General features: G+C 41.0%; 1 protein-coding gene across 2 annotated transcripts in view; it reads left to right on the top strand.

The window, feature by feature from the left end:
- Positions 1 to 25,746, top strand: part of PARP8 (poly(ADP-ribose) polymerase family member 8) — a 131,767-nt gene that overhangs the window by 34,670 nt on the left and 71,351 nt on the right. For both annotated transcript variants that reach the window (XM_042028378.1, XM_042028379.1), the window contains exon 3: positions 19,984 to 20,021. In XM_042028378.1, the coding sequence (XP_041884312.1) occupies positions 19,984 to 20,021 (38 nt within the window). The remainder of the gene's footprint in view (positions 1 to 19,983; positions 20,022 to 25,746) is intronic.

Here is a 25,746-nt window from a genome sequence, read left to right as displayed (position 1 = left end):
ACTTTTGAATTAATGTTTTTCCCTTTTACTACCTTTTACTTTTGTTAGTATTTACTTTCAGGTATCAGGTTTGCACACCTGGAGAGCTTTCTGTGTTGTTCTGTATAGGGTTTGCATGGCCAGGTTTTGGTTGCAGGTGGACTAATGGGGTGAGTTCTGTGAGAAGCTGGCAGAAGCTTCATCCATGTCCAGCAGAGCCACTGCCACTTGGCTCCAAGATAATGTGCTGCTGATCAAAGCTGGGCCTATCAGAAATGGTCGTAACACATTTGTGATATTTAAGAAGGGAAAAAAAAAAGCTATTCCACAGATGTAATTGCAGCCAGAGAAGAGACGACTGAGAAGATGTGAGATGAACAACTCTGCAGAGAGCTGGGTCAGTGGAGAAGGAGGGGAAGGAAGTGCTCCAGGTGCTAGAGCTGAGGTTCCCCTGCACCCCATGGTGAGACCGTGGTGAGGCAGCTCTGCCCCTGCAGCCCAGGGAGGACCTCAGGGATTCAGAGATGCACCTGCAGCCTGTGAGAAGACCCACAGTGAAGCAAGTGGATGCCTGGAGAGGAAGCTGTGAACCCGTGGGAAGCCTGGACTGGAGAAGGCTCCAGGCAGGGACCCGGAGACCTGTGGAGAGAGGAATTCATGCTGGGGCAGGTTTCCTGGTAAGACTTGTGGGACCCACACTTGAGCAGCCTGTCCTTAAAGGACTGCGCCCCATGGAAGAGATCTATTGTCCATGGGATAGACTCACGTTAAAGAAGTTCATGGACAATTATCTCCCATGGGAGGGACCCATGCTGGAGCAGGGAAGGACTCCTCTCCCTGAGCAGTGGGAGGAACAACGTGTGATGAACTGACCATAACCCCCGTTCCTTGTCTCCCTGAGCTGCTGTGGGGGAGGAGGTAGACCCCAGGAAGGAGGGACATGTGGAGGGAAGGTGTTCTTAATTTTAATTATCGTGTTCTGATTTTGATTAGTAATAGAATTCAGTTAATTTCCCTGATGTGAGTCTGTTTTGCCTGTGATGGTATTTGGTGAGTGATCTCTCTCCCTGTCCTAATCTCATGAGCCTTTCATTACATTTTCTCTCCCCTGCATACTTGTGGAGGGGAGTGATGGAGAGGCATTGGCACGTACCTGGCATCCAGCCAGGGCTAACTCACAGTGGTAACTGATCTCTGGAAGTTTGTTAGGGTATCCATAACAATGCTGTGGTGGCTATATAGTTCTTCCTTTTTGGATATCACGTAAGGAGTTGACACTTACTTGTGTAAATCCAGCACAAAGACTGTGTCTGCCAGTAGTTATCGATTGTGATAGCCTGCCCGGGGTGAGGCTGACACAGCTCGATGCCAGTGAGTCCAGCTGGTAGTGAGGTTCAGCATGTATTCCCAGACTATACTCATCTACATCTCTATATGCCTGTCCCCCCATCCTGCTCACCAGCTAGTCCAGCTTGCTGCTCATGAGGGGCTTGCTGCCCATGCTTACCCAGTGCAGGGCAAGAAAACAACAGTTCTGCTGACACAGGACCAGCCTCTTTTATTCCCTTGTCCCTTGGTTTTCCCGTGCTTGTTGCTATTACCCTGTCCCTCTGTTTTGTTGCTGTCCAGACCACCCTTGCCCACCTTTTGTCCTTCCCATTGCAAGACTTCAGGAGTTCCCAAATGCACTTCCCAGGAGCCTCGTAAAGTGTCCCCTGCCCTGGCAGTAACCTTGCAGTCTGCAAGATTCTGCAGGAAACATCTCCCATTGACCCCCCCGTGTTGGGTGTCAGCTCCCAGCCATGGAGCTGGTAACTCCCTGGCTCAGCTGTGGCTTCCCTCAGACTCCCTGGGTCAGACCAGGCTGGTGGGCTACCTTCACTGACTGGGGTCACTGTGACTGGGGATGATCACCCAACTTGCCAGCAGCCCGAGTGCAGTGCCAAGAGTCCCCATTTCCAATACATCTGTTCAGCGCTTCACCATCCCCAGGGAGCTGCATGTTGCTGCCAGTAGCTTCAGCTCTACATCTTGTCATAGGTGTCCATGGTGAGTGAAAGCTGTGGAGATCTCCCTCAGCTGCTGAGTTGCACTGACTCATCAGGCTGTTTCCTTATGTTTTATCTGTCTATTAATAATGTTTACTTTCATTTTTCCCTAGGCAGAACTGAACTCCTTGAACCCTTGTGTCAGTTTATTTAAATTAAGTGTGATTTGAGTGCAAACTGATTTGGGCAAATTACAACTTTTTTTCTCCTTTTTCTTCTTCTGTGGCTAGGTCTCTTAATGGCTCATATAGCACTTGCATGAAAGCTCACTTGCATTTCTTGTGCTGGATTTTCACTTACTAAAACATCCCCTTGCCTGATCCTCTGTGAAGCTTTGTAACCACATGGAAGCAGTTTTTCCCTATGGAAATGGATGTCAGGGCTCCCGTTGGGTTTAGGAAGAGTTTTATTTAGAAATGTAATTGCTAGGCATTCCCAGTTCATGTAACTCTCCATGTCTTTTCAGGCCCACATGTTTTTTGGGTTAAAGCATACCCTCTCCTCTCCATCTGTTCCCCTGCCCTCTGTTACAGAAGAGGGGCTGGCATGTTGTTCTCAGGTCTTTCTTAAGGAAAGGAAGTTCGTTTGTGCCTGTGGGTTTGAAAGAAGAGGTGCAAACAGAGAGACAAAACAGCTTTTGCCTTAGAATTCTGTTTTTCTGAGGGCATAAGATCCACTGAGATCACAGAAGGGATTGCATGACCCTGAAGAGAAGAATGGAGTCCTACATTAAATACTTTATACACCTAGACCTCCAGTTGCCTGAATCAGCTGTACCCTTCTTTTTTCATATTCAGATGTAGGTTTAGACTGTAGTTTCTGCTTGCACAAATACTTTGATAAGAACAAATATGGCTCAGTGGAAATACATTGTGAAAGTAGTTGTTGCCTATGTTTGCCTACTTTATTAGGCACATTTACAGTATGAGGCATTTCTGTTTCTCTTCTGATCTAATATAGTAAAAATAGTACATCAAATTAAATTAGCTTCATTTTATATTTACTCTGTAGTGGATGTAGTGTCTTGCAGGATCTACTTTTTATTTTTAAAACAAATCAAACAAATGAAACGTAGTTATTTCCCGGTAATTTAATTTCTTTCTAATTATAATTTTTTGAGGCAAGTGGTTTTGATATTAGAAAGATGTAGTATGCATTATGCTTATGTTCATTAGGTTAGAATGACATGGTGAATTCACAGAAGGGGAGGGACGACAAATTGTTTGAGAGATTGAATTTGAATTTCCGTAATTCTCATTAAAGCCTGGATTCATTAGTGAAGTATATCAAACAAGAGCAATTTTCTTCCTCACATTTCTGTGTGATGTGTTGCAAAGAATGTTTTCAAAAGAAATGGAAGAAATTCTCTGAAGCAGAGGATTTGTTTTTCTGTAAATTGAAGTCACATAGCTAGCTCTGTATGATCTTTTTCTTTCAATTTTGCTTACCAGTTTTCTGTAGCATTACTACATCTGTGGGCTCTGTATTGGCTTTGCTGCTGTTGTAAAGCTTTTGTCAGTTTGGGATGGTGGCTGTGGAAGTGTGCTCATGTTCAATAAAGTCTTGTATGATTGCATTGTCCCAGTTATAAGAGGTGTAGCTATACCTCTGACTCCCAATGGAATTACTTCTTCTTCCCATTGTCTCTTATGCTACATACAGACATAACATCAATGAAATTCCAAGCTTTTTAAAAATCACACTGGTTACTACACATCTGGTTTTCTTTGCAGACAGATTAGCAAATGTGAGGACTGTAAAATCCCCTTGCTTTGAGAAGCAGTGGCAGCTGGATGATCAGCTGCTGTGACCTGATGTTTAGTGGAAGTTCAGTAAAAATGTATAGGGAGTGTTCCAAAGTCTTTATTTTATTGAAAATACAGTCACTTTCATTGTAAAATGAAAGTGACAGGGTTTTGCAGTTTGCAGAGGAGCAAAGCTTTGTTGTCTTTATCACTTGGATTTGTGTTGCATAACGTACTCATAGTTGTATATACCTAGCTAAACTAGGCAGACAGTAGATGTGACATTCTGGTTGTATATCTGATGGCTTGAAAATCTGTGGCAAAAAACTCAACCTACCTATTGGGAAACAAGTAGTAAATCACCTATTTGGATTGAAAATACCTCTATTTGGCAGGAGACAATCAACAGGAAAGGCTGATACCCTGTGGATAACAATAGTTTTGCTTCATTGAATAACGTGCTGTGAGGAAGGATGGTTTCCATCTTGTACCTGTGATAGAAGAGATCTATTGTTATCTAGCAGAGACTGTCTGTGGAACTGGCAGAGTTCAGTGTCATTCTTGAATATTTGTTTCCCACCTATAAAACAGAATCATCCAGGTTGGAAAAGACCTCCAATATCATCAAGCCCGACCACCAACACAGCACTTCCAGGCTTACAACCAGACCACATTCCCATATGCCACAACCCTGTGTACCCTAAGCTCCCCCAGAGATGGCAGCTCCACCATCCCACAGGGAAACTGTGGCTTTCCCACCAAGACATTGTCCCGACACCTTTGATGGTGTTTCCACAAGTGCAGAGGCCCAGAAAGGCTGCAGCTGAGAACAAGAGCAGGAGGTATGTCCTTTGGTGGTCCACCAGCTACGAAAGTCAGGAGGAGGGAAGGAAAGGCTTGTTTCTGTTCTCTTTGACTCAGAGTTTTGAATCTGAGTAACTTGGGATGACATAGTCAGTGATTTGTGTGGTGGTGGTTTTTTTTGCTTGTGGTTTGGGTTTTTGGGGTTTTTTTGTAAAGCTTGAAATTTATTTGCTTTTACTATGAACACCATTGTTATTAAATGTTGTTAATTAAAGCTTTTTGATCTGATTGAATCATTTAGGCTAAATTTTGTTTGAATTTTCCTTTGAGCACTGAGGATCATACCCTTAAAAGTGATAAATAACCTTGTGCTCTCACAGCTCTTGCAGTTGGAGCTGAGAACACTGCATACCCCAGGAGGTGACTGGATTTTCATGAAGCCAGGTCACACACAGTCTAGCATAATTTAAAAATAGGATGAAGGTTTTCAAATGTGTTTTGGTTAATACGTCATGGCCTCTTCTGCAGTAATAGTTCCTGTGGCTTAATTTACCACCAAAAGTGTTTTGTTAAACAGTAAAATCTTGCTATATTTTTCAAGCCCTCTCTTACTTGTGTCCTGTTGTGAAAGAAGGCTGCTATTTTTCCTTTCAGTTTTGCTGGCACAAATAAGTGGTACAGCTTTACTGTTCCATTTCACCACAGGCAGCAATTTCAAATGGTTATACCACTTCTTTTGGGCTTAATGACGCTATCAGATGATGGAAAGTGAGTGACCTTTCAAAACAGAGCGAACTATAATCACTCTGCAACCGGTTCCTGGTTTTCTTTTCTGGAAGGAACAGCCTCCGCAGTAACCTTCTGGCACCCGAGGGGGCTGTGAGAGAGACGGGTGTTTATTGATCAGGTGCTCGCATGACTCACATCACCAATGCCTCTGTGATAAACAGTTCTGTGAGCAGGTGAGCAGTTTGACCCATGTCTGCTTGTAAGTTCTCCAGGGGAATTCTTTTGAGATTAAAATGTGGTGTACCCATCCACTTGTGCCAGTATTACCTGAAGGTTTTTCTCTGTGAACTCTCTTCCCTCGAGATCCCAGGCCTCAAATTTGGGAAACAATCTTCACATGTGCAGATACTTATTGGCTCTCCCTACTTGTAACTATTTGCAGTTTGGTGTTTGTATGTTTTGTGCGTCCTGACATGCCTTAGATGACATTCCGTATCTTGGTGAAACTGACGCAGATTTTAAGATGCAGATGTCTGAATCAGGTTTTTTTAATCTCTATATTTAGGTTCCTCTGTACAATGGTCTCAGTAAACACGATGACAAGCACTTGCAGCTGCATTACTGTTTCCACTGATGCTTTCTGTGGAGTCTGGGCCACTGCTAGCTGAGCAGTTCTTCTAGTCACTGCAAGTGCATGTGGTATCAGTGAGACATCCAGGACAAGTTATTCTTCAGTGTTTGATCCTTTCTTCTTTCATTCTGTAGGTTAATTGGTTTTGTTGTCTTCAAGCCATCTAATTTTTCTTTACTTTAAGTCTTCCAAGCTCTGTCTTTATAAAAAGGCTCAGTGGAGATCTTCAGATTAAGAGCTCTGTGTTAGTGAAAGGCTTACTGGTCTTAATCTCACATTAGTGGAAGACTGAAGTTTTCTAGCTGTGTTTACTTTGGTTCTCTAAATGTACTAGAAATGCTTAATAATAAAATGCCTGATTACAAAACTTATGCTTTACAGGTTGTTTCCCATCTTCTGGATGCTTTCCAAATTTTGGTGATGATTTTGGTGGGTGAACATGCTAAACAGTGCAGTCAGAGCAAAGAGTAAGGAAGAGATGAAGGGAGTACATCATGCCTGACATTTTTTAATTGCAGATTTTCTCATGAAGAAGCTGATGGAAGGATAAACCTTCACTTTTTTTCCTGAGAGTTTTGCCTATGAAATTTCATGGGACCAGGATATCATTGTGTGTTTTGAAAAGCATGTAGCAGTTTTGAGTACCTTAGCATGAGTCCTATTTTACCATTTTCGCCAAGGTATTTACATGCTGGCCTCATAAGAAGCGCTTAGGTAGCCAAATCCCATTTAAGATACCTAAATTTCCATTGAAATCTGCAACAGAATGGAAATTTTTATACCTTTTGAGTACATTGCATTATCTAAAATGGCAATTATGTACTGATGGTATTTTCAAGGGAATATAAACAGTTTAGTTTTCTAACTGCCATTTCTGCACAATTATTGTTGACTAATTATTTTTAAAATCTGGACTCTAAGCCCTTTTTTTCAAAACTGCTGATGGCTCCTGCTGATTTCTCTTGGAGATGTAGTGGTTCAGCACACATGAAAGGTAAATCAGTGACTGTAAAGCTTTGTAGTTACGGATCGCTTTTTGAAAAAGTGTGTATTTTTTCTTGCTGGGAGGCATATAACAAGACACAGCTGGGAATAGAACTATCTCTGCCTTTGCAAGAGTACAGGGGCTTCCTAAACCAGTGCTTCATCTGACTTGTAATTAGTTTATTGAGAAGACAAGGATCTAATTAAGACTGGTAGAGGGATTTTTTAATTTTATCTTTACAAATTAAAGTGGTATTTAAAATCTTAACTACATGTTGGGGTAGGGTACTAAAGTTATCTGTTGTTTTTTGTTCTATAGTTTGCTTAATGTTTTCTGTAGGAATGTCTGTCAGACAATATTCAAATACGGTTCATTTGGGTATAGTATAAAATTAATATTCTGTGAACAGTCATGCATCTTGAAGCATTCTTTGACTCAAGAACAGCCCATATATTAAAAATTGTTCTTTATTAGATGAGCTGCTACTAAATATACATAAATGCAAAAAAAAAAAAAAAAAAAAGTTCAGTATGCTTTCTATTGCTTTCTGTCATGAAGAAGAAACAGACTGTGTGATATTCACGACTAGCTAAAATTCATGACAAGGTGGAAGAACTGTTTCAGATCCTCGCCAGTGCTGCCACTTCAAATGTATAAAAAGCTCTTGAACTGAAATACCCTGCTGCTGTTATTCTGCACCCTATTGAAATATAGTACTGGGTTATGCTTTGAATTTTTTCCCTGAGTCACACTGAGAGTTGTCAATGTCATATTCAACCTACAGCTTTGCTCTCTGAGCTACTAGTGAGAAAGGGAGGTAACATTTTGCTCATTAACATTTTACTCATGGAAATTAGCAATAGGAAACACAGTTGTTAGTAACATTGCCAATGCGAATTTTTTCCATTAATTTTACTTAAACTCTTTCTTCATCCTGGCTTTAAATGGTTATGTGGTTAATCCTCTACCCATTCCCTGGAAGACTAACACAAAGTTTAATGGGGTTCTCCATTTCTGATACTCAGTCAAGTTATACTCTTTCCTCTAATTTCACATGGATATGGCTTGCCATTTTCTCCTGGGCCATCATGTTAAAATTACACCCATCTTCATGTTAGCACTCTGCAAAACATGTTGCAGCAGTCATCACATTTCCTACCACACTTGATCATTGATTTACCATACTCTGTGTACCTGGCTGTCTGGACCCACACAAATATTCTTGCTCACTGGCCATTCTTCCAGATTTGTGCTTGTTTCTTGATGACTGCTTTATTCCCCTCAATTTATTGACATCTTTCTAATGCCAAGGACACCAGGACTGAATGTTGTGCTAGAAGTGTATCTGTGCCCTCAGACTGAAACTCTCATACCTGAAAGGAAAGGAATAAAAAAATATTTTCGTGTCATCTCATACTGAATTTTCCATTTTATTTGCTGTTTGTGAATACATGCTCTTCATGACCATGGTGTAGTGGCAGAGATAGGTATCCCAGTGAGGCTCCAGGTGTGAGGAATGACCCACTCTGCTTTGCATGTTGCACCTTTCATCACTGTAATTCTTGGGTCTTTTGGGTGGAGTAGGCAAACCCCACTGGCATTGCCCCAGCCATGTAGCACCTTATTTTGTGTCTCTAACCACAGAAAACAGAATGGTTTTGACCATGTTAGTGTAATGGAACAGGAGGATGAGCCAACCCTTCAGGTTTGCAGTCAGTCCTTGCAGCTGTGTGCAGGAACAGCAGCTGTTGCCTTGGATTTAAATGTGTGCAGGATATGGGTCAGTGCTGTATCACAATCTAGCCATTTTCTTCACCGTAATGATTTGAAGATGGGACTGTGTGTACCTGTAAGCAATAGATAAATAACTGGCTGTAGGTATGCCAGTGGTTCTGAATTGTGTGAATGGATTATATTGGCATAAATAAACTGCTATGGGCAATTTCACAGGTGACTTGTATTGAAAATCTTGCTCTGCGGGATTTTGTTGTGTTGAATGTGTGCACTTCTAATTTAGAATAGTTTTAAAAGCAATAGTTTGACATTCAAATAATATATTTAGAAGTTATATTGAATTTGTACTAATGATAATGGAAGTTGCAAGTGTGGAAAATAGAGAAAATAATAATTTTAGTTCATAAATATAGTATTTCAGCTGTACCAAGAAGTACTGAGGGCTGACTTTAGGGGGAAGGGGAAAAATTTGAGTTCTGTGAGATATATCAAAGAATGGATGAGAAAGACTATTTCAATTTGTTACTTTTTCCCTGCACAGCAGTGCCTGTCACACACCTCATTAGATAAACAAGCAAAATGCCAACTAATTAATTAATGTCTAGAGTGGTCGAAGAACAATGCCTGAGACTTTCCTCCTTTGCTGTGCACTGCATGCAAAGTAAAGCAGCCCTTCCACTTGTTACAAATATAATGAAGTTAAACAGTGAATATCTCCAGGAATTTTTATGGGCTTAATTTTTGGTTTTCATAACTGTTAAGATGCTGAAATTATAAAATTATCAGGTAAAATTTCCTATGACAAGCTCCTCTCTTGTTAAATAGCTGTAACTGTTCAGTTTGCAGTTTGCCTTGTGTCTCTGCCTTGGGTTTGTGGTTGTTTCTTTTTGTGTCCTTGTATTTTACTTTTTGAAGATTGCAACACAAAGGCTTTGTACAGGGCTGGACAAGGTGTTTCTGTTCAATTAATTTCAATTGAAAATCCAGTTACTTGAATTAGAACCACGGTAGCCTCAAAAGAGCCTTCCAATAGGAACAATGTGGGTCAAAACCTCATGGCTTTAAGATAACTCTTAACTGGCTTCAAAAAGAGCACATCACAGTCTCTTCTAACAGCAGTACTCCAAAATTAAAAGATGGAAGCTGAAGAGAGGAAAAACTTTCTTCTCTGAACCCCACCCCCCAAAAAAACCAGCCAGAAAAACCCCACAAAACCACAAACACCATCCAAAAAACCCCTCAAAACCCCCTGAAAACTCAACCCAAAACACAATCAACTTCTAGAAAGCACATGGTGGAAGAAGATGGACCTCATCATATAAATAAGGTGCCCAAAGGCACATGATACTATGTGCTGCTCTGGCTGCTGCTGAGCTGGGCCAAGAGGTTACTGTCCTGAGTTTGTTTGGTGCTGTGTTTCCTGGGGAAGACTGAAATTGAATGAAGAGCTAATGGGAAACATGCAGGGAGAATTCAAACACGTTGGATCAGTGGAGAGAAAGAAGAATACAGAAGTATAAAATGTATCCATGTTGAGAAGAGGGAGCTGGACCTGGTCAAACAGGGCAACTTGACAAACCAGAGGCTTTAGTAGTTCTTAGTGAAATGGAAGAGTCTGATTGTGGACAACCTTGTTTTGCACTTGTAGACATATTTGGATGTAGCTCCTTCCAGAGTGACACACAGCACATACAATTTTTCCCCCTCCCACGTGTTCCTGATTTGCTAATTTTACTTTTAGAAGTGCCCTCATGTTTGATGGAGTAATGATCAATCCTGTAGACTTTGATGTATTTACTATAAGTTGTCGTGCCTTTTTCATTGGAAGCTTTGCTGAAGGGAAATGTTTGAGCTGCAGTTTTCTGTGTCCCCTTTATTTGAATGACATGCTAAATCAAGCAGGGCTTCATGAGTAACATTCCCTCTTTGATTCAGATGCACGTCAGTTTCATGAGAGGACCAGTAGCTCAATTATTCTTAGTGACAAATGCAAACTATAACAGTTTTGACTCAGCGCCTCTGTACCCCCGGGTTATGTCAAGAAACGAAAGCAGTGCCATTTTTGACGCACTGACACTGCTCACCTCTCTTTGGAGTAGTTCATGTCTGTCATCAGTAGATATGCCTGGGACTTTTCATATGTCATCACACACGCACGTTCTCCATCATCCAGAGGAAAAGATTACTCAGAGTCACTTGTTATTCTTTTCTGTATAATTGCTGGTGCATCACGGGAAGTTACCATGTGTGGTGAAAGGCTTGTGCACAAATTTCAATTCTTGCCAACCATCCATCTGTATCTAGCAGCAAAAAATAGCTGTGACTAATGATGGGTCACCAGTTGTCAGATCACAGGGAATACAGAAGCTCATTGAACTCTAAGGTGTTTCAGGAGATCTAAAGTGGCTTGAATATCTGTAAAAAAAATTGCTAAGATGCAGACATCTACATTCAAGACATTTTAAAGGGCACTTCAAAAGTTGTTTAGAAATCCATGAAGATTGTTTTAATAAAGAAGCTAGAAAATGGTATGGATGTGAAATGGTTGGCAGTCCAGTTGTGTAGCAAGATGCAAATTTAAAAAAAAAAAAAACAAAACAGGAAAAAAAGTGCTGAAAAAGATTTGCACCCTTTGGAATACATACTGAAATTAGTATCTATTCATCACTACTGAAGTGATGAAGTACTTGTTTCTAGAAAATAACAGAAGTGTGGTAGGGGGCCAGAAGTCTTTTATTTTCTGTGCAACTTGCCTGTAGTCTTTGACAAGTACTAAAGTCTCCCTTGGACTTCAGTGGAATTTCGTTCTAGTTCTGTATTCTGTAACAGAAAATATATTAGTCTTTAATACTGTGAGAGTATTCTTGCTGTGCTTGACGGACAGTCACTTTTTCCATAGCTGTGCAAATACATACATGAAAACTTAGGTCCGCCTCCTTTTAATTTTTGTCTCATTTGTGGCTTCTTATGCTTTCTCCCAGAAGACAAGGTTGTTCATCACTAATCATTATTCTGTTTAATAGCATCAGTTTTAAAATCACTGCTTTAAAAAAGGTGGAAGTCCTGTGCTTCAATAGTTACTTCCTCATGTGAAAGAGCAGAAGCCCATATAATTATTTGTATTTTAAAATACCTTATACAATTTTTTATTTCTAGGAGCAGGTTATGAAATCATTACTCTCTTCCATATTTCTGTCATGATTCTAGTGCCGTTTGTCTATCAGTGTTTGGAGATACATGTCACTTTGTGGTTAGTGTTTTATGCAACTGAAGCATTTACTTAGTTTTGTTTATGGTTTTGTCACATTACTGAGACTGTATTGTGAAGGTGCCCTGAGTGAATGGAGTGCAGCATGTACTGATTTGTATTGGCTAATATTATTCATGGATTCACTTAAGTTTTGTGAACTTTTTCTATTGTCTCCCTCAACTTCAGCAAGGCTTTGGTCACTGTCTCTCGCAGTATCCTTGTGGCAAGCTCAGGAAGTGTGGACTGGATGAGAGAACAGTGAGGTGGATTGAGAACTGGCTGACAGCAGATCCCAGAGGGTTGCACTAGTGGTTGTACTCCATGGGTCAGTACTGGACCCAGTATTGTTTAACCTCATCAGTGGCTTGGAGGAAGGGGCAGGTGCCTCCCCAGCGAGTTTGCTGATAGCACAAAGCTGGGAGGACTGGCCAATACAACATAGTGTTGTGCAGCCCTTCAGAAGGACCTCAGCAGGTTGGAGAGATGGGCATAGAGAACCTTCTGAAATGCAGCAGAGACAAATGCAGGGTCCTGCACCTGGAGAAGGAATAACCCCAGGCATCAGCACAGGCTCAGGACTGACCTGCTGGAAAGCAGCTCTGCGGAGGAGGACATGGGGGTCCTGGCTTCCATGAGCCAGCAGTATGTCTTTGTAGCCAAGAAGGACAATGATATCCTGCAGTGCATTAGGAAGAGCATTGTCAGCAGGTCAGGGAGGTGATCCTGCCCCTTTACTCAGCCCTGGTGAGTGCTGTGTCCAGTTCAGGGCTCCTCTGTACGAGAGGGACATGGAACTCCTGGAGCAGGTCCAGTATAAAGTGACAAAGATGATCAAGGGACTGGAGCATCTCTCTTACGAGGTAAGGCTGAGGGAGCTGGGCCTGTTCAGCCTCAAGAAGAGACCACTGAGAGGGAACCTCATCAATGTCTGTCAGTGTCTGCAGGGAGGGGCTCTGCTCACAGGTGCTGAGCAATAGGACAAGAGGCAGTGGGCAGTACGTGATGCACCAGAAATTCCATCTGAATGAGGGAAGAACTTCTTTACTGGCACAGGTGACCAGCCACTGGAAAAGGTTGCCTGGAGAGGCTGTGTAGTCTCCGATAATGGAGATATTCAAGAACTGTCTGGACACAATCCTGTGCCCTGTACTTCGGAGTGACCTTGCTTCAGCAGGGAGGTTGGACCAGATGACCTGCTGCTGTTGCCTCCAGTCTGACCCGTTCTGTGATTCTGTGATTTGTAATAGAATAATAGCATCGCTGAGGTTTGAAAAGGCCTCTAAGATCATCACGTGGCACAAGTCGCGCAACTGGGAAAGGAACAGCGCTGCGCCTCCCTGAGTGTCTGCCACAAGTCTGGAAACCTCTGGGGCTCCAACCTATGGTTAAAGATCTCAGGAAGGGCTGTCAGGCCACTGCACACACGCTCACTATCCCCAGTGTGATGTTGAGCAGGATCACAAGCGACTGAATCCCCAGTGCACTAACTGAAGGCAGAGAGGATGAGAGGGATCTTCTGTATGGGTTCTGAAGGACTTTATTCCTCAGAGGTTCCAGGGACAAAAGACATTAACAAGAGAGGGTCCAACGGTTTTATAGGGATACAGTCCACCAATCAGGTTTGGGCAAAGGGGAGGAGAGAGTACAAACTGACTAATCAGGGGGAAAGTGGGAGGGAGCAGGGAGAGAGGGACCAACAGGACCTTGAAGAACAAAGAACTTTCTAGAACATATGCATATTCAACAGGGTGATACAAATTAAAGGCCATATACATAAAACGGGTAGGGGAAACAATAAACCAGTAGGAACTTGATGGTTTCCCGGGCAAGAGACTGTGGTGACTCATCAGAACCTTGGGGGAGAGTTTAAACTTCTGAGCCAGCCCACCAGGAGCTCAAGGCTGCGTTCCATCCCAGTGGCTCACCTGCCACTTGAGTGGCGGTAGCAACCGCCACCACAATCAAGCTCAAGCAGGACCACCATGTTAACCACTAAACCATATTCCCAAGTGCCACATCCATACACCTTTTGAATAATTCCAAGGATGGTGATTCCATCGCTTACCTGGGAAGTCTGTTCCAATGCCTGACCACCCTTTCAGTGAAGAAACAGAATAAAATTTGTGTTTCATAATTGTAAATGTACATTTAGAAATACATTCTAAAAGTCTCCATATTTTTTTTCTGAAGACAAATGTGAATGCCAGCAATAGTTGATTACAAAATCTACCAGATAAGAGGATCCAGAATGCTGCCGTAGGTCTGTGTACGTTTCTGAATATGAGCTTCAGTGGAGCACTTCCTCAGCTGATGTGTGTTGAGTGGGACTCAATCTTTCAAAAGCTCAAAAGTGGAAGTGCAGTATTATTTTTCCCATACTTCTATTGTTTTGTTAAGAGCTCCACTGAAATATGATGAAGGGTTTCTCAGCACAGCACTCATACATTCCAAGTGATGAATTATTTTACTAATTTACTTGTTCATAATTTGTTGAAAAACGTAACGTCTGTCATTCACTCTTACTTGCGGCAGTTGAACACCAAATGGAGAGTTTTTATTAAGTTGCTTTGTCCTAGCTATACATAACATAGTAGTAATTTTTGCTTATTTTTCAGTTGCTGTTAAAGTTATTTTATTTGTTCTGTTTTCAGCATAGAATGAAATCGTTGTCTCCAGGCTGTGACTTTATAAGACTTGTCTTTTGGTGGTGTCCATTAAACAGAAGATACCTTTCTGCCGTAGAAAATTGCTGCTTCTGGCTTCTAAGTCTCTTCTGTTGCTATTTGCATGCATGTAATCTATGTACAAATTGGAAGAAAGGCTTAACATTGAAGCCTTTTACAGTGTGTTTAAATATTAGTTTTGAATTGTACTTCTTTTCACATAGTCTAATTCACATGAGATCAATTACAAAAAAAAAGCCAATTAATTTTTTTTTCTGTTAATTAATACTTTTTTTGTGTGTGTAAATAGTGTACCTAGTTTTTCATCTGGTTGATACCTAAATGCCTTCCTCTCCTACCAGTTATCAAGGCACTTGTTCAAAGGTCATCTATTTCAGAAATGCAATTTGATAGTTTTGTTTGGGTGCAATCCCACAGTATGATTTCTGAAAATCATAATTTACACCCTGTATTTGTAATGTGATTTATTGTCAGGTTATAAAGTTTCAAACTGGATCTTAGAACAGAGAGTGCTGAGAATGGCTTGTGTTCATGGTGAAATGCTTTTTTGGATCCAATTTTGTTTTGTTTGAGGAAAAAGGCTGGTGAGAAGTAAAGCAATATGAATGGTCTGGTTTCAGGATCAAATGGTGGTCTTATTGAAGCAGAAAAGGAGACTAAAGTGACAGTGATAGAAATCCACTGAAGAATTCAGAAGCATTTTCAAAGATACAAAAACAAAGATTTGAAGATGGCAGTATTTACTGTATTACTACTGAACATTCATGAAATGTTGATCTACTGTGGCATGTTATGTGTAGATACTGAAGATGTAGGGATTTTGTGAGTTGATAGCTAGAAAGTGATAAAAGAACACAGTTTCAGTTTCATCTTTTCAACTGGACTTTATTCCTTTCTACTGCTTCACCTCAAAAAGAGTAAAAGCAGCATGTCTGTATCATGATGTACTTTTAGAAATATTATGTTGGTTATTAAAAAGGTCCTTTAGCCCAAACTTGTCACCAGCATACTTTTATTTTTTGTATTGGAGTTTCAGTAGTATTTTCTTCATTTCACCAACTTGTATAAAAGTTGACCCAGGCATATAATAAATACCATAGTAACATTTATTACTTCAAGTTTATCCGTAGCTTGCTTTGCTGAGGCTTAATATTCTTCTTAAGGTGTAAAATTTTGTGCATCCCATTAACTTACTGCATTAAATCATTAATGAGCTAGATCAGAGATTTTGGCATATCATAAACAAAATCTCTTCTGAATTCTGTAATTTCAGATGCATTATGATTAAGTCCTATTTACCCTTTTCACGTATTTTGTTACAGATTGCATTAGGCTACTATCAGATTCCACATGACAAAAAATCTTGTTTTCTTTCTTCATCAAATTCACAAGCTACAACATTAGGACATAGAGCTCTGGCTCTAATACAGATGACTAAAACTGGAATAGAAACTTGATCACAATTTCCACACTTAATAAGGCAGTAAGTCAGTTGTTGCCATGGGACAGAACTGGTTGAATTGTCGTAACTATTCCACAGACATAAATCCTTGACTTGCACCAGATGCTTCACACTGTTCCTGCTGTGCAAAACAGCTGGAAATTCAGCTTAAAGGATTTATTTCTTAGAGAGAAACGATGGGTGGCATAGAGCTGAGATAACCTGAATTGATGGGAAGCTGCATCCCCGGTACAGCATCACTGTTGTGGCGTGTGTTCGATCCTGGGGTTTGTATCCTGATAGGTAAAACTATAGTTCAGGGCTTGGGAAGCAGTATTACAAATGGATATAAGGAGGTGAAGCTAGTTGGTTTCCTTTTTATGAATGTGCTTCGTCACAGTAACTTTTGCTTTGCTGTCTTTTTCAGTTTTCATGAGTATTTTTCTTTGCCCTGGAGATGCAGTTTTTGGGTAACATTTTGCCTGGTAGTATAACCAGTTAAGACTCTCCACCCCTTTTTAACTAGCTTTGAGAAATTGTAGTAAGGTCACATGCAGATGGATCTGCTTATTTTGTATTCAGTTGGGAAAGATTAATTTGAAAAATAGCCATTACATGGTGCATACCCATCAAGTTGATGAATTAGTTCTCCAATGGAGATGAACCCTTGCAGAATAATTTTTCTTTAGAAGGAATAGAATGGTTAAAGCAAGTTGGAAAATTCTTGCAATGAGACCCCTGTGAGTAAAATTGTTACTAAGCCAAGGTTGTCGATGTTAATATTATTTCAGGCAATAAAAAGTTCACATTAAAAGCTTGTAAGCTGTGAAATAAGACAGTTCCTACTAATTTCTCATATGGTACTTTACTGTTTGTTAAATAACAAAAATTTTACTAGCCATTTTGAGTATGAAGCTTGTTCTAAGCTTAAGGGTTGAGAAACATGTACTGCAGGATGTCTTCTGCAGAGGGTCTGAGCTGAAAAAAGCAGAAATAGCACCATCATGGAGGCTTTGTTTACACCCAAGAGTTTAACCGTTCCTGTAGCTAAAGCAATACAACTGAATGAGCGATGGTGAATGTGTTTATGGGAATGGGAATAAATTATACTGCTATAAGCTGTATTTAGTAACTGCAATAAGGTTGTACAGAGGAACTGCATTGCCAGAAGGAAAAATCACTTCCCTCACTGGAATAATCATGTTGTACTTCTATGTGAGGGCCTGGCCTAAATTAATTCCAGTTGCATTTCTGAGTTCTTAAATGAGAAAGCTGCTTCAATAAAGTCTTTCTTTGGCTTTGGGAGGATTTGACACTGAGAGGTGTTGAACATCTGCATCTTCACTGAAGTCTGCAGTTTAAGGTGCTGTAAGTCATCACAGTCTTGTGTTTGTGGCTTGGCTCTAAATCTTGTTGAAGTCAGTGGGAGAACGCTTGGGTGGCTGGAGGACAGGAGCCCTTAAAGAGACCTTTGTCTGCCTGGTATATCTTGTTCACTGACAAATCAGGTGCGCAGTCAGTAGGAAGCAGTTTATCCTGAGAGCAGAAAAATTTGCCAAAGGGTGGCCATGTGTGACAATCACAGAGGCGAGCTGAGACACAAATCCAAGTTTTGTTCGGTAGTTTTATTTCCACTTTTTTGCTTCCATGGTCCACACATGACTAACACAAGATGACAAGCTGAAGCAATGCACTGCCACCTCCGTCTGGGACCTCAAGCCATTTATTCTCCCTATTGCTGGATTCACTGGGCCCTGAATCAGACCTAGGTTTGAACAGTCTGATTTGAGACTATTTCTAACTTGCATTTTCATTAACCTTTTAATTTATTCCACCTCACAAGACAAACAGTGTATTGTTTGGTTACTAGTTTCCATTTGGCAACACCACAGCTGCTGCTGCCAGAGATAACCACATGATGAAGAAAAAAGAAAACTCAGTTCTGTTGGGTTTCTGCACATGTGCACATTGCGTAAGCAGAAGTTAACTTTGAAGTCAAATCCAGCTTCAGAATTAGGTTAGGTTGCTGAGGTCCTTACCCAGCTGAGTTTTGAGTATCTGCACTCATGAAAGCTGCGAAACTCTTCAGCCCCTGTTCTTATTCTCAATGTTAGAACAAACCCATACACAGAAATTCTGGAGGCAGCAAAGAGGTGTGCAAGCAGCCTGTCTAAAAGAGTAAGACGGAAGTACCTCTTTCAGTAGTAGAAGGAAGAAGTCATGGTTACAAACATTTCTAGAAGATGGGGTTTGGTGAGAACAGGCACTCAGTTAACTTCTCGGGAATTTTTTTGTGGTATTCTTTTTTTTCTGCACCACAGAGCAATGTTCTCTATACATGACTGCACTAAGAATAACATTTTCTTATTTTGTGATATTTCCCTATTTAAAATAGTGATATTTTAAATGAAGACAGATTAACTAGATTTAAATAATCCTGTCCTTAGGGAAAAAACTACAACATGAGGGGATACAGATGCTGCTTATTCAAAATGCCTAAAAAATAATTGAAACATAAAAGTCATTAGATGTTGAATTTGCACAGTGATGGGATTTTAATCAGCTTGAGTGAGGCTATCTAGTTGTGTGGCAAAATCTGTAGCCAGCTCTAATAAATACTCCTTCTGCTTCAATTTATAAGAACATTTGCAGCTGTTGAAGAAAGAGGCCTCTTTGTGTCTTAATCAAACAATACATAAAATACTCTAGAATAGATGATGTGCGAAAACAGGTGACGGAGCTGTGTGTTAATAGACTGACTTGCAGAAGCAAGTGTGAAGGACCTACTTTTTCATGTTGATTGACTCTTACAGTCACTGGATTGTAAAAGTGGAAATCATTTAACAGAAGCCCTTGAGAGAGAAAAATTAAAAATCATACCTGGCTTCAGTTTCTTGTCTACATGGAAGTGGTATTCAAGTCATTTGAAAAGATCCTCTGAACTGATTGTCAGCAGTTTTTCAGCAAGCGCAGTGCATACCGAAATTTCTTAAGAGGACTGTACTATCCTGCTTTGACTTAACTCACTACAGACATGAACCCCCACCATGTATTATTTAAATGTGTAAGTTGCCACAGTTTATAAGATTTAGAATTGGAAAGAATATGAATTATACAACAGAAACCTTTCAGTGCGCTTCAGAGTTGAATGTTTTTAACGCAAAATTAAGATGCGCACTAAACTTTATACCAGAAGGACTTGGTGGGTAGTTGAATAACTGAGCAGACCATCACACCCTGAGCAGCACATTTGTCCTGCTCTCAGCAATGAGTTTAGTGAAGATCTCACTGGGAGGTAGGGAAAGCAGATGTGAACTGAACTGCAGAACCAGGATGGTGCTTTTGAGTGACTGTTTTCTGATGAAACAGATTCAGGGAATGCACATAGTGAAGCTGCTCTTCGGTGTGGCTGTGGCTCTCTCAAATTTTAATTTGAACGCAGCTTGACTAAAAGGTACAGATACTACATAAAATACAGAGTTTTGATGGAAGGAGGGAACCCAAGACATCCAGAGCCTTTGCTGAAACTAACAGAAATGTACAACAGTGAGAAAGGACTCCTGCTGAGTCTTGAGTCAAACCAGATAGAGGGAAAACTGGACTTTACTGGTTCTCTAGTTCTGGTGTTCAAAGAGTGACCTTTTTTTAATCAGAAGTACACATACTGTGAAATATTACTCTAAAGGGAATATAATGCAGCCTTGATATTCCTTTTAAGAACGCTGAAATCATGATGTGCCAATTTAGCAAAGTAAGCTTTCAAAATGGGCATGACAGTTTTTATTTTCAGCTGAGCACTTCAAAAGCCATCAAAATAGATGTTACCTTCTGTTCTGGAAACTGTCAAGAACCTATAAATAAGCATAAAATAGCACAGGAGCAGGAAAAAGTGTTGTGCCAGCAGTTAATGTTGTTGTTTCTAATTTTGTTGGGTTTTTTTTTCTTTTTTACAGTGTGTCCTATTCAGTGCATGTCTCCGAGGACTACCCAGGTACAGTGCAACATTCTTGTCCATGACACATGACACGTCAGTTTGCTATATTCAAATGAGAATATCTGAAAGGGTGTTGATGTCTTCCAGGTGCATCTTGTGCTATTCATTTTTCATTAGTTAAGATTATTTCCACAGTCATTTCTCCTTTTCAGGCATCATTTATCAGCTGGGTCAGGGTGAGAACACAGGTTCACAAGTTTAGATAGATCGTAGCTTAGGGTGCTTTCCATGTCTGGAGCCAACAGCGATAGGAGTGAGAAAATGCCCAGCTTCTCTTTGGCATGGTATATAAAGCTCAATCTTTCAAGAGCCCTAGCAGCCTGGCACAGGGCCAGTGGAGCACTTCTGCCTGAGACCTTAATGAGGCTACTCATGTTCTCCAAGTGAAGCCTGCAGACTGTGCTGGTGCCTCTTGGGGTCAGTTGGAGCCAAGTGCTCATGTGTGGGTCTTGGGTAGTGTTGGCTTGCAAAGCTGTTCCCAGCTGCTCAGTCCTGCCTCCCTTTCCTACTATGAGCTGGGTTGGCGAAAGTATTTGCGTAACCACGTGGCCAGTCTTGACAAGGAGCGTTATTCTTAGGAAACAGAAGCAGGTAAGAACAAAAGCAAGTTTTCAGGGAGGTTATTTCCCCAATTTCCTTCACAAAGAGACTGCACAGATACTTCAGGCAGCACAGGCTATCAGAAGCAGAAGAGGGAAGCAGGGATGAGAGGTGCTGTGCAAGTAAAGGTTCATGGTAGCATTGTTGGACTGCACCACATTGTGCACCTGTGATTATTTAATAGTGTAAGTACCGTGAATGATATTAAATCCTCTGTCCTTTTTTGATCTTCGTCTGTAGTGTCTCTGAAATGTTTCTCAAAGAAGTACATCTTGTTTCTTTTAAAAGCACTAAAGAAGTGTGACTTTGATCTTCTTCACTGATAAGCAGCAGATTCTGTCTGATCAGAACACTAGTGTTTGAAGGAGATAGAGAAAAAAATCAACAGTGGTGCTAAAACAATGGTTTCTGTGAAAGAGTGCTAACAACCTTTATTAGATTTGTTTTTTTGAACCAGTAAAAACTGGAGAGGAGAATGATACTGATATTAGCCTATTCAATATCTAGAAATGTGAGAAACTGAGATTCATAAAATGCACATTCATACCAGTGATAAATGGATTTACTGATTACTGCATTGAGCTAACAATGAACGGAGGGACGCACAGCTGAAGAAGATCTTCACCACATGTTATTAACAGTTTCTTCCATTAAATATCACAAAATTTGACTTCTGGGAACCTCTTAAGTAAATGGTAAGCTGAAGCACTGAACTATCAGCAGTTACTCGCACAGCACATGAGATGTCATTTCCTGGAAAACTCTTCTGTCTGATAGACCTCAAAATTTCCTTGTGAATGTTATTTGCAGCATGTCTTGATAGCGTACAAGCCTGAGTGACTTCAGTGTCCCTAAAACCTGAAGAATATTCTGTGCCATCACGCCCTATATTTTAAAGGCAGATAGCATTTGAACATTTCACACTGTAGTTAGCTTGGAGCGGAGAGTAAACCAGCACATGTTTACTGATTAAAATCCAGCCCTTCAGGGCTTTAGAAGACTTGATTTCATTCATATCTCAAGCTTTTGCAGGATATATGTGTGCTTTATGATGAAGAAATGTTCAGTGTGTTAGGAATGATAATGACTTTTTGTCATTTTGCAGCTTTGATCATGAAGCACTCATTTTGGCTTGGTGAGCCAGATTCTTTGTCACCTGTTTTTGTCCTAATTTCTAACCTAACATTACTGCTGACTGTGGCTCCCTTCTCTGACATGTGTCTTAAGGAAGGTTTCAGGAACATGTCAGGGTGTGATGGTGTCAAGTCTGGGAAACTCTGTGCTGATGTCCTCAACTGGAAGGTATTCTTCAAGTACTGCTGCGAGCTGATAAGAGTTCAGAGCAGCACGTGCTCTCAAATTAAATTTCTTGCAGGATAAATCTTTATAGATTAAGGTTTAAATCCATTAGTGCATAGCTATACCAAACTTGTATCCTGTGTAGATTAAGAGTGTGTAATACAGAGTGGATCAAATTTGTAAATCCAGGACAAGGCTGTCAGAGTTGGTCATCAGGTAAATTGCTAATGCATGCAATAAATATATGAAAATAGAATAGATTATGTCACTATACCAGTGATGTAATTCAGCTAAAATGATACCACGAAACATATACTAAATGAAGAGCCTTGGGTAGTATGCATACTGCCGCAGCCTGCATTGCTGTAATGTATGCAGCATCACCACTATGGTACTGATAACAGTGTGTAGCTGTTGCTGAATTACTTCTTAAAGCATAAAATACAAGTAGCTGAGCATTAAATCGTACCTATGGAAACCGTAATGTGACATGACAGCTTTCAATAATGGAAGGTGTTTGAAAATTTCGCAATTATGAGTGAAAGCTAAAAATGTGCTCACAAAGGCACACTGAGAACTTAACAGGAATAGTGTTGAGACAGTAATGTCTGAAAGTTACATATCCATTGCTGAAGTTGTGAAAATATAACTTAAAAGTTTAGAGGCAGGTAATAACACTTTCAGCAAAATATTGCTGTAACAATTTTCTCATAACATTGACACAACCGGGGAAGGTAATCCTTCTAAGGAGCAGTTACAGAATATAACATCAATGAGTAGACTGAAGTCCCACTAATATGAGTGTATCATGACTCCTGTGGGAACCATCAGAGCAGCAAGGATTTTGCTGATGAATTTATGTTCAGAATGATTTGTGTTGGCTGACAGAAACTTGTAGAACTGCTGTAGTATTTTATCCCAGTGATTTGTAGGTTACACATCTTTCTCACTCCTCAGTAGATTGCAGCAGATATGGAGAGAACCAGTCTGGCAGCAAGTAGTTTGCTGCATCCCTCTGCTGGGTCCAGGCACTAGATCCTCCAGTGAAGACGAGAGGTGTTCCCTTGGTGTTGAGTGTTAGAAACTGGTTGTTGAAGAAAGCAGTCAAAGCCATTTTCTTAATTTCAAGTTTCATCAGATTGATGGATGAAAAAAAAAAACCTAAATAGCTGCCAAATAGCAAAGGAAAAAAAACAACTTGGCAGTGAAAGTCATATTATCGAGCTGCCAAGAAAGAATGACAATGGACATAAAAATATAATTAAAATCTATAAAGCCTGTAGCTGAGGAGTCCATTTTTCCATATATGTACGTCTATTCTGTACAGAACATACTGTTTTTCGTGGTTTTCTGTACAGCAATAAGCTGTAGCACAAGAATTTCCTCTCTCCCTTCCATGTATGTGGTGTTAGGTATATTTAGAGCCAAATGATGGCCTCAATTATCTCAGCTCATTAGACTCTATAGCAGTAATATACACTCCCAGAACTGGGAAACAGAGGGGCCTGTGTTGTATGTACAAGGTGGACACTGAAATGCTGGTTCACAACCAGGTGAAATATTTAAACAGAGGCAGGGTAGGGCTTCTTGCAGAGGGTAAGATGCAAGCTGTGCTGCAGGTGTAGCTCACAGCCCCTCCTGCCAACGGATAGAAGTGGGAGAAGGAATGAATGCTGGCAGAAGGAAGCCCACTTAGTTCACACGATGTAAAAGATGTCCCTGTCCCCAATGTGCAGCAGAGCAGCCACAGTTGTGTTGCTGTGCCCACAGGAGTGCAGGGCTTGGGCAGCAGTGGCGTTGGCCTCCTGCAGCATTGCCTGCACACAGCATGTGTGTGTGGAGCCAGCCACAGATCACTCAGATTGCCTCGCGGGACAGCGCAGGAGTGGGAGTAGGCGAAGGTGTGGGACAGCGTCAGACTTGGCAGATGTGTGTGAACGTGGCAGAAGGGCTGTTTCCCAGGTGGCAGCCAGGAAAACCCGTCTGTGTGTGTAGTGTAGCTGCTGCTCTGTCCAGCCTGGCACACTGTGCAAGGAATGGCCACAGCCCCAGGCTCCCTCTTGATGAAGGTAGCTGAGAACTGCTGTGATACAAAGGATGAAATTACTGAACTCTCCTCCCAATTAATGTTAACACCTTTAACATTTCACTGGAAGCACTCAGAAGCTTCGAGGTTGCACTGATCTTTTCCTGGTCTTAAAATCAAGAGTCAAACACGGTTAGAAGGGAAAAAGGGATTTTACCTTGGTATTTATTTTAACGATCCTTAGGTGCACTACATCCAGGTCGAATGCACCGAAATGCACACCACAATGCACCCCCAAAAGATCTGTTATAACATTATAGATCTTACTAATCAGCATATCTATCAAAAATTCCCCAATCAGAGGCTTGAATGAGCCCCTCCCTCCCCAAGGAACCTTCCCCTGGATGGTTCTATCTTAGTTTACAGTGTTCTGGAGAGGACCTTGGGGTCTGGGGCACACTGATCCCTAGCTATGAAGCTTCTAAAATGTTTAGTCTCCAAACTGAACAAACGAGTACAAGAATGTAGGGAAAAAGCACTAAGAATACAGAAGCTGTAAAAAAGGTGTAACAGGAGTATAAAAGAAAAGGCAAAAAAATCTTCATGGCATCATTTCCCCCCTTTTAGAGACTAACAGAACTCTGCCTTGTCTATTCTTTACATTACCTGCAGAACCGGTTTACACAACTGGCTGCTCTACAGGCTATTACAGAGATAATAACTACAATTACAGCTATTATAAATGTTTATTTTACACAGGCCCAGTTTGGTAACCATGAGGTGAGGGTATCAAAAATATGATCAAATTTTAAGGTGTTATTTCTGGAAGCTACTTCATGTAGAATTTGACTTCCCTTCCAAATTTCATCCACATCTTCCTTAATTCTCCCACTTTGGTCCACGTAAGAACAACAGGTGGTATTGACAATAGCACATACACCTCCTTGTGCAGCAAGTATGAAATTGAGAGCTATCCTGTTTTGCATAACTGCACGGGACAGACTGTCAGTTTCCTCCTGTAAGGCTGAAATTGCATCTGCTGTATGCTGCTCAATATGTTCAATGACAGCTATCTACAATTGCCCTCTCCAGTTCAACCACTCCGTAAGAGGGTACGAGGGTTCTGATTAGGCTATGGAAAAGTGTGGGATGTTCAGTGAGGGCATTAAGAGATCTTTTTCTCTTCTCATTTGGTTTTTCAAGATGGTGAAATATTGTTATATTCGGGACCACGGCCTCAATGGCACAAGCCTGGTCTTTGTTCATGGGCATAATTTGGCAGGCCTTGGTGCCACATATCCAATACAGCCCCATCCCAAATGGCTGAGCCAGTCTCCACCCTGTCAATTTCATCTTTGCCGCAATTCTTGGGTCTATTATTTCTCTGAAATGGGTCTGATGACAATATGAAGGAAGAATGGCTTTTCCTGTGGCGTTTACAATTGCACAAGGAACCTTATAGTTTGCACGCTCTACCGGGCCACTCAGGGGTATGGGGGGCAGAAGGGTGCTATTCATTGGTTCCCACGTTTCAGTGCAGTTCTCTTCCATTAAAATGCCAATCGGTGGCCAGTGACCCCTCCTATCTAGGCATGGTAACTGAGTACAGATCCAGCAATTACTCTTATTAAGAATTTTGGACACATTTTGGACCACAGTCTTATGCAAATCATGGGGTGAACCCTGAACTGTGGTTGCCAGTTGGGCAAACAGCAAACACGTAAAAAACAGTTTAAACTGCATCTTTCTGGTTTGTATCAGTCTCTGTTGTCTTGGTGGTTTCGGGAGCAGAAGCTT

The sequence above is a fragment of the Corvus kubaryi genome, unplaced genomic scaffold (genome assembly GCF_017639235.1).
Source record: "Corvus kubaryi isolate FWS band 111438036 unplaced genomic scaffold, C.kubaryi_AGA036_p1.0 37308, whole genome shotgun sequence".
In the NCBI taxonomy this organism is placed as follows: domain Eukaryota; kingdom Metazoa; phylum Chordata; class Aves; order Passeriformes; family Corvidae; genus Corvus; species Corvus kubaryi.
Note: the sequence above shows the minus strand (reverse complement) of the source record. Positions and strands in the feature narration are given on the sequence as shown.